At 45.8% G+C, this 16,695-nt stretch overlaps 1 protein-coding gene across 1 annotated transcript; it reads right to left on the bottom strand.

Annotated features, from left to right (window-relative positions):
- LOC144134933 (uncharacterized) lies at positions 1–9,481 on the bottom strand. Its single transcript, XM_077667733.1, has 4 exons — positions 9,398–9,481; positions 4,357–4,473; positions 3,250–3,542; positions 1–368 (listed from the first exon to the last, which is right to left on the bottom strand). Exons 1-4 carry the CDS (start codon positions 9,458–9,460, stop codon positions 89–91), a joined length of 753 nt encoding a protein of 250 aa, XP_077523859.1. The 5' UTR covers positions 9,461–9,481; the 3' UTR covers positions 1–88.
- Between the last annotated feature and the right edge of the window lie 7,214 nt (positions 9,482–16,695).

The raw sequence follows: 16,695 nt of genomic DNA, 5'->3' as shown, positions 1-16,695 counted from the left end.
TAAATATGCTTGAAAGGGAATGCAAGCCCGTCTTAGCCAGTGGTCTGCTGCCGGACTGAGCTCGTCGGCTTTCAGGCTACAGCGGTCTTTAGCGGGGAGAGGATGGCGAGCTCAACCACCCCAACTCCGCGGACTCCGGCATAAGCAACGCAGTCGAGTCGGAGCGTCGCTCCTCACTCGACGAAGTGCCTGCACTAGGGGGAATCATCGACGGTAACCTCGTGCGAGGCTTAGGGCGCGGCGGAGAGTCGCCCATCTCGGGGTCCGGAGTGGTGCAGACGGGCTCTGCAATCGGCGGCACCAGGCGGCGCGGACGCGGCTCGGGCCGAGGGGGTGGGCTGCTGCGCTTGCGTTCGTCGACACTGGGCCTGCAAATAGAGGCAGTGCATGCAGCACCAATACCACTGGGTCAATGTAGATTAGCTATGTCTTCATATACAGCCCTTTTAAAGCATTAGCGGTCTTAGTGTAGTCTCATCCGCGCGCACCATTCGCCTCAGCTTAGGAATTCATCTGCGTACGAAGACTAAAGAAATTGCCTCTCTGCAGCCTAAGTCACTAAACTCGGCGAAACGAACGCGCCTCTGCGTCCAACAGCTTTGTGCTCCTGACGCGTTGCGTTCTGCAGCACGTCAACGTCGGTTTCTGTCGCACTCGAGCATGGCGGTAAGCTAGAGGAGGGAGAGTGGGGAGCGGGGGATATTAGACAAGATAGTCGGGAATTAGGCATTATTTACGTATTCCGTCTTTTTGACTAATTGTCTCGAGCACGATTCGCAGATTTCGGAAAGCAGTGGGTACTCAATTAAGACTCAACAGTGACGTGTCCCGGAATACACTCGGTAAAATGTTATAACTGCTTGCGAGACTTGGTTGCAACCTGCGTTGTCACAAGGACGGCTTTGGCTGCTTTCTATCTCGTTAAACAAATAGGATTAGAGTCCACATTCCGCAAAAATGACGGTGTGTGTCACATGATTCGCTTATTGATCGAGAGAGGTCATGTGACATTGCGGCGCCATAACAACTTGCCCACCAAGGCAGCCAATCCTCCGGACTGATAGGTCCATTGACTTAGATTATGAGCAACCTGCCCAAAACGACGGGCGAGAATTAAATTGGTGATTTTTAGAGAGAGGTCGGGAGACCTGGTGACCTTATCACAACCTGCCCAGGGCATAAAGAAGAAAGCGAAGCAAGAAAAATTGCGGAAAAATCTGGTTATAACCAGATTTTGGCTTTGGCTAACGACGAACACTCATATTATTCTTATACTTCTGAAGAATGCCCAGCTTCTTTTTCATAATTTTTAAAAATCAGGAAAAACGATCACACTTAGAAATTAAAAGAGGAAAAAAAACAAGATAGGAGAAAGAAGAAATAGAAGCATGAAAAATGGTGGGAAAAGTGGTACGGTTATAACATAGTTAAACAGAGTAGACATGCGGAAGCATGAATTTAGCTTGAATGGCTCATAGTGTTGCTTTGCTGGGTGGTCGACACGTCTGGTGACGATTTTAGATTCAGGTCAAGCTCTCATCGAGGTTACGGTGATCTGATCTGTTCGCTCCGCAGTTGGAAGGTGATGAAAGTCACGATGTGCAGTGGACAGCGGGATAGTGTGTTGCAGTTGAACACGAGGACTTATCGGCTGTGGCGATAGCAGAGTGCAGTCGTGCAGCGGCCAGCGAAGGGAATCGGTTCGCACCTCCACGTATTCTAAGCCCAGTCGCTGCCAATATGTATTTTATTTTGCATGGACTGTCCCTGAGCCTGGTTTGGACAAGGTCACCCCAGATATCCTGGTTTTGCATAGTCGCCGTAGCCATTTCCACTATCATTACAACTATAAACACATGCAAATAGCTACGGCTCTGGGGAAGGGCCACTCCACCCTTGTCTCAAACGAACGGTGAATGCCAACTTGGGCAGCCGAATTCAAACAGAAGGTCCGGATCCAGATCACACTTCCCCTCGGCTACGAATCAGTCGAGTCATTCACAGGTGACTACGGCTGTTTGTGCGTCATTCGGGAATCAGCTAGCCCTGATCTCTTGCCCTGTCTTGCGCCAAGGTTACCATAGAAGGAGGTACAGGGATAAGAACACAATGTACCTTTAGTCTACACTAGCGTATCGGCCATATTTATTCAATCCATAGGAGCCAGCATCCTCTTCGATTGTACTGTCACGACTGATGCGGTGTTTGTTGTTAGGGGCTATTAATAAAAATAACAATTGAAAGAAAAGATGTTGCTAGCCGCGGCATCTGCCATCGAAACCTGAAGAACCTGAGCTGCGGCTAGCGGGAATAAAAGGAAAAGGAGAGGACAACATAGAGGAAATAGGCGTTCATGACTCCATTGGCTGTTTGTATATTGAATGCCGCCTTCTCGCATAGACAGCGCTTTGAAACGGGCTCTCGTCTCCGCAAATGACAATAGCTCGAACCACAAAGTGCAACACAAATTGCCCTGGCGTTAAGAAGCGGAGGCGTTCTGAAGATCAGTACTCGTCCTTCAGCGAAAGCTTTACAGAGGCCTCTCTCCGGATGACCGAGGACATCGCAATCTTCATCGTATGTCACGACAGAAACGACGAGAATCATCGCACCCCAAGAATAATAGGGAAATTTTGCTTGGCCAAGACGAATGAGTTAGACACAATCCGGACTACCCTATGCTTTGTCGGTACGGGTTGTGGAACCTGCACAGCGAGGTGGGGAATCATAAGAATGGTGAGTTGGGTAAGTTTGGCGTGCTGAATTTACCGCCAAAATGGGGAAGCATAGTTGCTCGACGAGTGCGCAAGAGGCATGGGGTCATCTTAGATACGTCCATGCTACACTCAAAAATCGAATACGCCTATATGGGAACAAAAGGGTAGTAAGCTGTGGTCTAGCGCACTCCTTTCTATAAAAGGAGTGCACTCGAAGACAGCTTACTCCCTTTTTCCTCCTTTCTGTTTAGAGTGTAATCTGTCTCTGCTGCGCTGACACTCTCCAACGTCATGCCGGCAGGCGGAGGAGTAGCGGCTATCGCAAATGTAACGTCTACGGATATGTGACCAATGCGGGCCTGGCACAGGCTTCTCTTGAAGTTGGCACTCTCGCTGTATGAGAGAAAGCGGGATAGTTAGCTACAGATTTGTACTGGTTGAGTAACAAACATGTGGCAGTTATTGTCAGTGCCGACGGACATTGTGACTCTGGGCAAGAGTTCTCATAACACAAGCATAGTGAAGCACTTACGATCGGCTCTTGGCCACTTTGTGCGCTTCCAGCAGGGCCTGCGGGTGTTGCAGCCCGACCAGGTGGCGCAGGCGCAGGGGCTCCCGGCTCTCGCAGGAGGAGCCCAGCTCGGTGGTGTGGCCCGTGACGAACACCTCGGAGGCGGCGGTGGGGGGCCTCGCGGGCGGCTCCTGCTGCTGCCTGATCTGCTGGCAGATGTAGACCGTCTCGTCCAGCGTCGACGCCCCGCGAAGGATGGCCGACCGCTCGCGCAGGTAGTGGGCGTTGCCCGCCAGAAGCACCTGCGCGTGGCACTGGCCGCGCAAAGCAGGTGATAGTGGTTGCAGAGCTGTATTACTCACAGTAATTTCTTGAGGCTGTCGGTTCATTACGTGTAAACTGTATTTACATCTAGGGTATTCTATAATGTGTTCATAGAAAGTTTAAGATAAGCTATGGAGCTATGCCAGTATGTATTTTAATGTTAAGTATGGATATACTGTATACACAGTGGGGAGGTCGTTCCTGTAGAGACTTGTCGCTCAAAAATCACACATTTTGCAAAGGACAGCGTTGAGGTCGCCTGCTTAGACATGCTTCCGGCTTCGTTTGCAGCGTTTCTTGTAACAGTCTAAGCAAAGCCCTGGGAAGGCTACCGTGTGACTGCACTCCAACATCAATAGTTTTCTAGTGTAAGGGTATTTCTTTTCGTTTCCTCAGAGCAGGAAGAGCTGCACTTTATCTTTCCGCTTTCTAACGCTGTATGCACAACGTGCGCAGCCTATTCGGAAATGTACAGATCAGTGGTTTTCCTTCGAGGCGTATACTCTGCTCAAGTTTGTATTTCTACCGCTAAGGTATCTCAAGAGGGAATGGTAGTATCATTTTAACACCTCGGAAATTCAGAATTGACAGCTGTCCTCAAAGAGCCTCAGTGCACAATTAAGAAACTAGCGGCATTTCTTATTTCGGCAAGGGTTGCGCGTAAAGCCTGTGCATCAATAACAACGTTCCTGGGAGGCAGCACATCGCTTCTTCAGTTTTCCTTAGTAAATAAATCGTTCATTCCTAGCTCTCCTAAAGCAGCAAGGAAAAATGAACTGATGCCACAACAGGGAACTGGTGCACCTTTAGCATCTGGGAGTCCCGGTCGCTGTCACCGTATGGTGAGGCCCCCAGACCAGTTGTCGCCCGGCTGACGGTGCTGCAAGTTTCGGTTTGCACCGCCGATGTCCGTCGAATAGTCTGGACACGGTTAAAAAACAAACATTTACAATTTCTACAGTAGCCCAGAGTTAACCAATCGATCTTTAAAGTGTGGTAGCATCGCATCAACAGAACCCCAAACTCACAAAAATATTGCAGGCCAGGGGAGTCATTACGCAAAAGCCGTTCAGCTCCTGTGCTATCTCCGCCGCGGTGGCTCAGTGGTTAGGGCGCTCGGGTACTGATCCGGAGTTCTGGGGTTGGAACCCGACCGCGGGGGCTGTGTTTTTATGGAGGCAAAACGCTAAGGCGCCCGTGTGCTGTGCGATGTCAGTGCACGTTGAAGATCCCCAGGTGGTCGAAATTACCCTCCAATACGGCACCTTTCTTCCTTTCTTCTTTCACTCCCTCCTTTATCCCTTCCCTCACGGCGCGGTTCGGGTGTCCAACGATATATGAGACAGATACTGCGGCATTTCCTTTCCCCAAAACTAATAATTATTATTATTATTATTATTATGTGCTAAAACCGGTGGCAGGTGGTGTATAAATCGCGATGGTTGTAAACAAGCACGACTCGCTGCAATGTATTTGTGTATGCGAGCGGCATAAACCACGAAAAAAGCCCACAGGACGGTTGCGACTATGTGACACGAGATTCAGTGGTAGCTGTGTAGTCACTTAGTTTTGGCGATATTTTGAGGTAGAAAAGATGCAATGCCCTCATATCGCACTAATGTAGTGGTCAAGTGATGCACTCCTGCAATGACAGGCGGCTGTTCCAAACAGAGCCACCCCTATGCATATGTGGCCTAGGTTGAACATGATAAAGGCGAGAGCGTTAATGACTGGTGGGTGTGTTAATGACATCCACCCACCGGTTATCCACCCGCCGGGTGGATGTCATTAACGCACTCAGCGGGTGTCTGTAATTAACGCCCCCACCGGTTACGCTGAAGGCGCCGACCGCGATGATGCCATAACTAGATGCGCTAACCACAGAGCAATCGACTCTCTAGTTATGGTATCAGGCTGATCATGCCTAAGTGGCTGGATATGATCCCGGCCGCAGTGGCCGATTATTCAGCGAGTTGCAATTCAGAATCATCGGTGAGCTGTGAGATGTCAGGGCGCCATAAATAAACTTCAGGTGGTCGACCGTAGCCCCTCCAACGCTGTCCTTGACCGCACATGTAAAGCTGATGATAATAAGCTCTCCTCCTATATCACGACCCTATACCCAAGATTACAATTACAGAGATCAGTCAGAGATTTAAGATGCGATGCCTCACTTGGTATTTCGATGCGGCATCTAAAAGTAATGCGCCTGGTACTAAGCACTCAGGCGTTAGTTCTGCGATAGCACAAAAAATAAAGCGCACACAGGTCCGGCGCCGAAAACCAGTGTTGAAGCGGAGAAAATAGAAAATACAAGAGACCCGGTACAGTTTGTGCTCATCTAATTGTTCTTTTAATTAGCACTCCGGCACCATGTCAGCGCAAAAAAAGAACGCCAAAGCTATCAAAACTAAGCATTGGGCATTTGGGGAATGCCGGAGAAAACATTAAACTTGACCTCTTTCCTACTGGTCTTCACACTGAAGAAGAAAGTCTCAAATTCCGACAGAATATTAGTACTGGCTTATATAAGCTAGGCAGAACGACACTCCTGAGGTTAAGTGAAATCAGGAGCCTCGAAGGTTTTCTGAATGACGAAGATTTTCTCCATGTCGTCTCCGGTGTGTCTAAGGGCGCTGTTATCGGACGCTTAATTTTTCTAAATTGTAGTAATGACCGGAAGAGCAATATATATTCTAACATTAATTAGATCGACGATGACGGCGTTATTTATCACCCCATCCACACAAAAACCGATGATGCCACATCTAAGAATCTAAGACTCGGTCACATATACATTACATTGAATCTTGGTTGTTATGAAGGAAGCCGACAGTCACCGAAACGAATTACCGTAGCGGAATGTTTCTCTATATTTATAATTTCTTGGCTTACTTAATGTGAACTTAATGGCGTAATTTTTATCTCTGGAAGAAAATTTATTAGAAAGCACAGGAAAAAATAAACGCATTAAACTGGTAGAATCCAAACCCAAAACCTCTGAATTTCGTGTCCGGTGCTCTACCATCTGAGCTACGGCTGCGGTATAATTGTGGTGTAATGAGTAGTTAATAACTATCAAACACACAATGCCATTAGAATTTTTCCACAGAAGGCAACCTTCCCGTCACCTAAATACGTTGCGTTCGGCTCGGCTACCTCTTCTGGGCGCGAGTGCAAATGTTAGGGCATTAACACAACCTGCGACTTTTCGTGGTCTGATGACAAATCTGCAATCACAGACGACACAAGTCTATTCTAGAGTTTTCCTTGCCGCCATTTAAACCTAGCTTTTTATACCGTAAAACACACTGCGTATTAATCTCTTGTTCGACCAAGTTAAGAATCCGCATTGGCGACTTAGGACCGACATCAGCCATGAGTTTCTAATAGTCTCGAAGCACTACAGGATAGCGCAGTCCTAATATTTACCCTAATAATTGGTACTGCACTAATGTATTTAATCTAGAGTCTCCCAGTAATGAGGCCGGTCTCCTTGTTCGGTGCATAGTTATAAGATTATCTTTTTGTAAATTTTATTATTCACAGATATCGAACTCCATTATTTTCCCCTCCCACTCGACTCTGCCACTGCAAGCTATGCTAAATGTGTTTATACGCCGTATGCTCATCTCACCTCTTTGTGTTATTGAGATAGTGAAATAATGTAATGGTCTTCCCACCGAAGCGGTACTCGGCTTACAAAACTTTTTGGACTGTCTATAGATAAATCTTGTAGACTACTTTATAGAAAGTACAAATCCCATTGACAGTCTCTAGAAAATATATATATTTATGCACATTTACCTTTATTGGACTTCTTTCTAAAAAAAGTCTGTACACTATGAATAGACCAGAGGAAATATCTATAGGGAGGCAATAGAGTGTATAAAAAGTCCATAGGATGTCTAGAGAATATTTTTATTAGGAGACTAAAATATTTCAAGATCCGTATAGACAAAATCGTTTAAGGAAATATTAACGGTTTTAAACCTATAATGCTCGCTAACTCGGTCTTTTGAGATGCATTTGGAAGTAGTTATTTTGCTTAAGGACGACGTGCCTGCTGCCTCTTCTTGTATTGCACGTAACGTAGTTGCTTTATTTCTTGATGTTAAAGATCTATGGGAAAGCAGGAATCCTCCCATCCGCACAGGTCCTCCGTCCATATTTTTGTGTCTTCCTGACGCCTCAGGAGCAATGTTTTTATCACCCGTTGATGTTCCTCCAAATTACTTCCCGCGTAAACGAGGGCCATTTCAGAACAAACAAAGACATGCCTATTTATGTGCCCACATAGGTTTTGTTTCGGTTGTAAAGCGATCTCGGCTTTGGTATGGAGAAAGAGATATTCGGCGTAATTATTATGAGAGCAGTAGTCGCAGTTGTGTTCTTGCTGCCTTTGGAGAAAAAATGCGTCGTATAAATTATTTTGATATTGTTTTATGTCCTATAAAAACTGAAACCTTTGTTTTTATTCTGTAATCCGTGGAGAAATATCAGTGCATCTACCGATCAACAACGAAGCAAGCATTGCCGCCATGCATATATGAACCGAGATCATAACCAACTTCCAAAACTAGTTAAGAAAATGTGGCGACTTCTTTTTGTCGCATCATTGCAAAAAAAAAATACTTCTTACACGTAATATTACCTTTGATAACACACGTGCGGTGGCTCAGTGGTTATGGTGCTCGGCTGCTGACCCGAAAGAGGCGGGTTTGATCCCGCCGTGGTGGTTGAATTTCGATGGAGGCGAAATTCTAGAGGCCCGTGTATTGTGCGATGTCAGTGCACGTTAAAGAACCTCAAGTGGTCGAAATTTCCGGAGCCCTTCACCACGGTGTCCCTCACAGCCTTAGTCGGTTTGGGACGTTAAATCTTCATGAACAACTACCTTAGCTAAGTGAATGAAATCTTCGAGTGCAGAAGATTGTGGACATTAACCCGTGTGAACCGTTCATCTGTCGGCATTGAGGCTGCGCCTAGAGCGAAGTAAGGCGATGAATGTCCTTTGTAGGCGCTCACGGGAGAACGTTCTAACATATACGCCGCATGTGCAGCCAGAAGAAATTACAATGTCTGTTATGATATAATAAAAGTTGCGTCATTATGAAGCGACTTCTGGGATTGCTAAACTTGCAGTGTTTTTGAAAAACTGCAAGCGTTCAAATAGGTCACCCCTGCTTATAAAAAAAAACAGGCAGTAGCATTTACCATACAGAAAATACGGTACCTAGGTGCAAAAATTATGTCAGCATCGGCAAAGTTTGCAGCAGCTTCATGGTGAGAGGCTGATCAGAGGCCAGGAAGGTCTTTTTGAAATTAAACTTCGTGCCTTACAAAACGTACGTGGCCGATGTTGCCCTGGTTTCATGTCAGCAAGACACCATTGCAAGACCGGGTTTGAAACTACTCAATGTCCGTGCATGCATGAGTCTTAAGGGGAAGCCTCTTACACGATATATTTACACGTAGGTGGAGTGAAAGAAAAAGACCTTTTTGCTTTTCTAGGTACTCCTTAGATTGGGGTTCCATTCATGTTGTTATTGCAGTGTTTCATTCGTTCCTGGGGCATACGGAACGTTAGACTACAAGCGGCGTATTACACTGGGTGTCAGTTGCGTTTCCTGGACGAACTATTAGAGCTGAATCGCCAAGAGTTGATGCTATTATCCTGCAGTGCAGCAGCGTGTTTCTGCAGTGCTTATTCTCTTTTTACTGCTCAGCCGCAATATAAAGTACCCTTTTCTGTAGTGCTGCAAGGGATGAGTCAAGACAGCACAGAATGGACAAAAGCGGCCGACAGACAATAAGAGAGCACAATCGCAGGAAAGCCTCTTACCAGGGGAGACTGTCCCTTCAGTTCAGAGGCGACCTGAACAGACTGTTCCCTTGTGACAGACATATCCCGGCTGGGGCTGCTGCCTTCGTGCGACTCTGGGATGGGTGAAGGGCGAGGAACCTGTGGGAACAGAGCATGCTTTCCATGACACAGAAGTTCAAATGCGGTAAGTATGGAAGAAGGCACTCACTGTAGAAGCAACTGTGCCCTCTCGAGAAGCCGGGGCATATGAGCACATATTACTTGGTTATGCCTTAATAGACTCATGGACTGGGAGGCCTGACTCATGAACCAGAGCACGTTAGCTCATTTTTTACTCCACATGGACGTAGTGCATACAGGAGTATGTAGCCATGAAATAACAGTAGAGGCAATTTGAGGTTTCCTTAACCATACGTTCACTTTGGCTACCATATTTCACACACAGCAAGATATCTACACAATGGCTGGTGCGAGCAATCCAGTGCTTAAAGTCAGAAGGTCTCGGGGGTCTAGGTTCCCGTACCAGAGCTGAGAAAGGTTATAAGAGCCCCCGCCCCCCCCCCCCCCCCCTGCGCTAGAATGTAGAGGGTGCATGAATCCGAAGCAGGCAACAATTTTTTATTCCTGTCGTCAGTGGTGGTCGAAACGTTTCTCCTTGCTGGTTGCGAAAATTTCACCGTTATTTTTAGTATGAATCTTTAAATTGTTTCATAAAACTTCAGACAAAAGAAAGTAAAATGGCCGCAGCACTACACAAAGAATGGAAGAAAAAGATAAACTAGTGACCTCACACCATGAGTCAGACACGAGCTGTCCACGTAACTCCACGGGTACCCAATGATAATCGCAAACACATTGCAAAGTTTCCCCTCCGGCAACCTTCACCAGTCAAGAAAGCTTCCAGAACGCCCCAATATGAAACGGCTCCAATCTGTTTAGAATTGTTTCTTTCTTGCTCTTTCCCGCCTCCAGAAGAAGATAAGGGATGCTTCTAGTTTTTGCTATTATTTGTTCATTTTCATTATGTAGATAAGCAGTTCTCTGTACACTATAACTACACCCTTTAGTCTAAAACAATGTGTAAAAGAGGCTGCCAGTCGCTATCTCTCGCTTCCTCTTTATTACACCTCTCCACCTGTACTCGCATCACTAGAGACCCCTCTTCTATGCAGCCGAACTTTAAGCACTGGAACAACCTCCTACGGTTGGCAGTGGATAAGAGCAAAAGAAAATTTGCTGCACACCTTCGCGTGGGCTCTTAACTAGATTAAGAAAAAACGATCAGCAGATTGATGTACATATATAAAAAAGGTCCTGCAAGCAGGCATATGACCATAACTTTTTGTCGGGAGGCGACGGAGGTACTTTCTTGCATCGAGAGGATCCGGGGGACGGGTACATACTTAAGTGCCTAGAAAAATGTCGTCGGGGGGATAGTTGAGCTTGAATTCGAGAATGGGCCGGGCCTCCTCTGGCTACTCCATTTTATACGCACTTATCTTGAAGCGCGCATTTTATCCTATATTGTCTTCAATTTTGCGCTGAGTGCCTACTATTGTTTTGTGCAAATACACACCGCGAATTCACAAGTTTTTAGCTCTGTTCGAGCCACTATTTTTTAAAGGAAAAGGAAACCCGCTGCCCACTAATGATTATTGTTCTCTTTAAAATTTGCACCACCAAACAATTTCCTTGAGCCTATGCAGGACCTCATTTCGCAGCTTTTCCTCCTCCTCCACCTACTATTTCTTGAAACACAAGCGAGTCAGCTCCGCAGAAAGAGCGCAGTTTAGAGCCACATTACTTTGCCACGTTTCGGCCGCACGTCGAGCACACTGTCGCCGGCGGCCACCGGTGACGCAGAGGGCGGAGCCTGTGAGTAGATGACAAAGGAATCGCTGCTCGTCGCTGGGGTCACCCAAGCCTGCGAAGTATAGCAATTCGTAGTTAGTGATGAACAGTTCATCTTCTTAGTTGCCGCTAGGAACACAAAAGTTGATTATTTAAGGCACGAGCAGAGGAAAGACGCAGCCTTCCAATCAGAAAAGAAAATATTGCAGCCAGCTCTTTCAGAAAGGTTAATTGTAGTTACGATGGCGAGAGTTTAAGCAAAACACGAGGGAAGAGTTCATTTTCAGGATGCAAGTAGCATCCACATGAGGGACGTAAAGCGGCAGCAGTAGAACGATATAGCTCCCGTACAAACATTTCTTTAGACAGTCTATCGACTCTTCATAGAGATTAGTCTATTGTCTATAAATCCTATTGTCTATAAATCCAATAGTCTATAAAGCCTATTGACTTTCTATATAGACATCCTACATATTAGTCTATAGACAAACTATATATTTATGGCCATAAACTTTTAGTAAACATTTAGCACGACAGCGTTAAAAGCCAAGCTCTCTAGAAAACCAGGTGTTGACGTTGTTGGCGCCGGCGTCGGTGTCGGCGTTAACGTTATGAGCGGAAAATCACGACCTTGGTGGTGGCAGGTGGCCCCAGAGAGCAACCTATAGATATATGGCAGCGGGGCCACGTAGGTTGCACCGCTTGCTCACAATCCTTGCAGCTGAAGAAATATTCATGGTCACCGGAGAACGAACCATGGGAAACCGTATGTGTGAAGCGGCTGCCTTACAAGCATAGCTGGGGACATTCTAAATAATTTTAGTCTTCGCTGAGATACGCATCCGCATTAGAGAGCGAGGGGGGGGGTGCAACGCAGCAACTAGTCTTTAAGCATGCGGGTGTCTAAAATGTTCTTAGAGATGACAGAGTCGTGATGATTTATATTGCTCGGTGCTCCGCAATGTTTGATTCGGGCTGAACGAATCGAAAAGAACGGAAAATTTTTTTCGCATCTGACGTGTGGCGGCAAACGAAGAAAAGCTGGCACCCCATGTAGAAAAATATGAACTGCGCTAGCTGTTCTATTTCTTCATTATTTCTTGGACACGAACGAAGGTGTAAAAGTGACAATTTTTGAAGCGTGCGACAAAAAAAAAAGAAGAACCAGAGCACCTTGAAAATGACGGCAGAAAACTTAGGTGAATGGAAAGGTTATACATTAGCAATGAGAGAGAAACAAGGAGAGAATGTACTTCATCGATCAACTTCAGTGTTAGCGGCTTCGCCGCTAGTTGGCTCATCGCAGCCAGTCAGCTTTTCTTGCAGCTGCTTCGAAGCAAGCCAGACATTCAACGAAGAAGGGACTGGGTAGAGATGGCGTGGTATTTATATCTTTAATGGGCGTTCCAAGGCAGAACCCTCGAAGTTGTCGTAATTTTCTGGGCTGCTGGGACATACGGATGCGGCTCTCTGACGTTTCAGGTCTGCCCTGGCTGGTGTATATAAGATGTTAAGCTGAATGTTTCATAGGAGACGAATGAGTGAGGTGGAGAGATCGGGGTGGGGTGACGGAATGGTCTGCTTATTTTCTTGAAGTTTGTCGTCGCAGTGGACGTTGATGTGCTTCACGTACTGGTGGGCCTTTAGTCCGGAGGACGGGTATGGGCAGGGCATCACAGGTGCCCGTTGTAAAATTTCGCAGGCGAGTTGATCTGTCGTGTCGTTACCTGTAATACCGGCATGAGCGGGAGCCCCTCTATTCCAGAGAGGAGTGGGCGAGAGCACTGTCACTATGTAGTATCGCGATCAACAGTTTACGGGACGCGTGTATGCGGAAAAACATTTATTCCCGTAACAATACCACATGTCTGGGTGGCGAGGCAGAGCTGCATTAAAGTTTTTCTCGAAAACCGGCGTACCGTATTATTTGGATTGCGATAACACATCATCTCTTCACTGAAGTGAGATAGAAACTTGCTTATTTGATTGGCGGGATAGCTGCTTGAGAACCGGAGTTATTCTGTATATACGCGTAGTTTGAGGGGCAACTCCGCGGAGTCACGCAATGAAGCTACAATGAGGAATATTTCAGAGTGGAAATTCACGGGGGAGGGGGGGGGCGAGAATGGAGCCAAAGTTCATCAGATTGTGTTAAGAAAGGATGATGATTGTCATGCTGCTGCACTCATGCAAGTACATGAGAGTAAATGAGATTATGGTTGGCTGAAGACACACAGGACTGCGAGACGGCGAGCAATCCATGGGCTGGCCTTATGAAAAGTCCAGTATTCCCTTCTGTACATTCATACTGATCAAGCGCAAAAGCCTGAAATGGAAGTTGCGCTCAACACCCGTATAAAACCGCCCTCCACCTCCCTACCGAAACCTGCAACTCCCGCCTCTGCTGAACAGGCATCTTCGTGTTTCTTAAGGAAATTCTTCAAAAAATCAGAGAAGGGCGATTAAAGTGACTGCCAAGCTGAAAACAGGTTATACGAGTACTCCAGTAAGCCGTCTGCATCACCGTAGGGCCCCCTTCTATTGCGAGCAATCGGCTCTCAAATCAAGTCAAATCAAGCTGATATATAGACCGTTTACTCCGCAACCTGGATCACACAGGACACAAGGGCCGAGGTAGGGCACAAGATTCTCATCAGCAACCTTCTAGAGACCATAGCGAGAGTGTCAACAGAAGAAGACACGGAGGTCGCACTGTGTTCCCAGCTTCTCTGATCGTTGCAGCCTCTGCGCTGAAAGTAGGAGATCAGCGCCTCCAGAAAGCACATCTGTGGCATGGACCGCGGTTTGCTACAACAAGACAGCAATAATATTCTAGCTTCCGCTGCGTTTGTGCGCAGGACGCAGCAAAGATGGGCAGTTCTGAGGGTAGTCAATACGGGTTATTATAAGAAGAATGAGTTATAATTCAACGAACTCTTTCCTTGACTGCTCATGGAATTCCACGAATGAAATAGCCTGACTGCGTACGAGCTCTTGTCGGTGATTCGTTGTGTTTGCTTTAGGGATGCCATCAATAAGCTTTTAAAGACAAATATTCTCTAGTGCAACAAGTGCCGAAGGGCTCCTTTAGGAACTTCCGTGAGATACGAATAATAAAGAACAAGGAGGCTGTTCCCCTTGGTGCGAAATTATAACAGGATGAAATGTGAACGTGGAATAATACATCATTCGATGCTAGTGCTGCCATGAAAGCACGAAACATTCCTAGAACCAATAGTTCAGGACAAAAAATCTGTCAACCCTAAATAGTTTATGAATGCAATTTTTCATATATCGTAAGGTATCACCATATCCCCTGACCTCCCCTCGGCATGCTTCTATTTTTTGCTAATAACGTTTTCGCTATCGTCAAAAACGTTCCTATTGTTTTCAATGGCAGTCTTAACTATTAGGATATTTTTCTACGTATTGGAAGAATGGACGATTGCCTTCAATATTTCCATAAGTGTACCTTACAATATTTCAATATTCAAAATTTTGGTCCAAGAATGCTGGACATGGGAAGGCTACATAAAATTCGTTCAGAAAGCAACCCTCTAAATATGCCGTTCTTCCTGACGGGCCTGATGGCTGTCACCTCGACGGCTGCTCATATTCCAGCTAGCTTACTTGGTCACTGCCGGAGTGTCCCGAGTCGGGAGGACTGGCAGCCACAACCACGGCCGACATTTCCCAGCCCAGTGCGACCGTATGGTGCACCGAGGCCTGGTAGTCCTCCGGGAAGAAGAGGGAGACACAGCTGGACGCTGCAGTAAGTGTCGACTGTTGTTGACGCAGGTCGGGCTAATGCGTTCCTGTATTCAGGCAAACTTGACTCTACGGCTTGCATTGCGAATGGCGCCCTTTCCTATCTGGAGCAGGAATGCCTGTGTATTGGAGACGTTGTAGGGGTTTACCATGGGTTATTTTTAATGGTGAAGGATACAATATTTGCTTCTTTTACCTGTCTGTGTAAGTGGCTTTGTGGATTAGCACAAAGTTATGAGTCAGTTTGTGGTATTGCAGCAAGTTAAAAATTGGGTGCTTGCTAACTGCTAGCTCCTTCCTTGATGTCCCCTCACCTCTTTCATTTCACTTCTTCAAACTGCCTGCTATCCTTAATTTCCGCGGCCCTCGCTCAGGTGCCACCGCCATAGTGATGGCAGATGCCGGTGTTAGCAAGAATCTTATAAATTCCATTTTTACTATTTTTTTAAATAAACGCTTACTTACTACTAACTTCTAGGGTCACAAGTATTCATGGGGTTCTGTGCACCACACGAGTTGGAACATATTCATTATGTGCACGAATACAATGCAGGAAACACCGCTTTGACGGCAATAAGCACATATTGCGCCTAATATCTGAATTATACAAGCCCAAAGGGATATTTTTTTGCAAACAGTTCTGTGAAAGCAGTCCAGGTAACCTGTAAACTAGGACGTTAGCGAATGGACGCTTGCTAACGCGACATCGAAGAAATCACCGCGTCAGCGATTCGTAGAGAAATTTTTCTTTTATACGTTATCTGTTTATGGAGGAAAAACGCTAAGGCGCCCGTGTGTTGTGCGATGTCAGTGCACGTTAAAGATCCCCAGGTGGTCGAAATTATTCCGGAGCCCTCCACTACGGCACCTCTCTCTTCATTTCTTCTTTCACTCCCTCTACCCTTCCCTTACGGCTCGGTTCAGGTGTCCAACGATATATGAGACAGATACTGCGCCATTTCCTTAATAATAATAATAATAATAATAATAATAATAATAATAATAATAATAATAATAATAATAATAATAATAATAATAATAATAATAATAATAATAATAATAATAATAATAATAATAATAATAATAATAATAATAATAATAATATTAATAATAATAATAATAATAATAATAATAATAATAGTAATAATAATAATAATAATAATAATAATAATAATAATAATAATAATAATAATAATAATAATAATAATAATAATTGGTTTTTTGGGGAAAGGAAATGGCGCAGTATCTGTCTCATATATCGTTGGACACCTGAACCGCGCCGTAAGGGAAGGGGTAAAGGAGGGAGTGAAAGAAGAAAGGAAGAGAGAGGTGCCGTAGTGGAGGGCTCCGGAATAATTTCGACCACCTGGGGATCTTTAACGTGCACTTACATCGCACAGCACACGGGCGCCTTAGCGTTTTTCCTCCATAAAAACGCAGCCGCCGCGGTCGGGTTCGAACCCTGGAACTCCGGATCAGTAGTCAAGCGCCCTAACCACTGAGCCACCGCGGCGGGGCCCATTTCCTTTCCCCCGAAAACCAATTATTAATGTTATACGTTATCTGTCCCACATCAACAGAAAAAAAATTTACGCTTGAATGTGGATAGTGCTGAATGATAAACTGAAACACAATCGCGGCGGTTTTCTTTGGCAACAGTTTCATTTATACTGCAAATAAGCACGGTCTTCAGCCAA

This window comes from Amblyomma americanum, chromosome 5, assembly GCF_052857255.1.
Source record: "Amblyomma americanum isolate KBUSLIRL-KWMA chromosome 5, ASM5285725v1, whole genome shotgun sequence".
In the NCBI taxonomy this organism is placed as follows: Eukaryota; Metazoa; Arthropoda; class Arachnida; order Ixodida; family Ixodidae; genus Amblyomma; species Amblyomma americanum.
Note: the sequence above shows the minus strand (reverse complement) of the source record. Positions and strands in the feature narration are given on the sequence as shown.

Excerpts from the sequence above, each read along its gene's own strand:
- LOC144134933 (XM_077667733.1), bottom strand. The coding sequence starts at position 9,460 with ATGTCTGTCACAAGGGAACAGTCTGTTCAGGTCGCCTCTGAACTGAAG. Across the intron at positions 3,543-4,356 it reads GGGACTCCCAGATGCTAAAG|TGCCACGCGCAGGTGCTTCT; the intron begins GTGCACCAGTTC and ends TTGCGCGGCCAG. Across the intron at positions 369-3,249 it reads AAAGTGGCCAAGAGCCGATC|GCCCAGTGTCGACGAACGCA; the intron begins GTAAGTGCTTCA and ends CTCTATTTGCAG.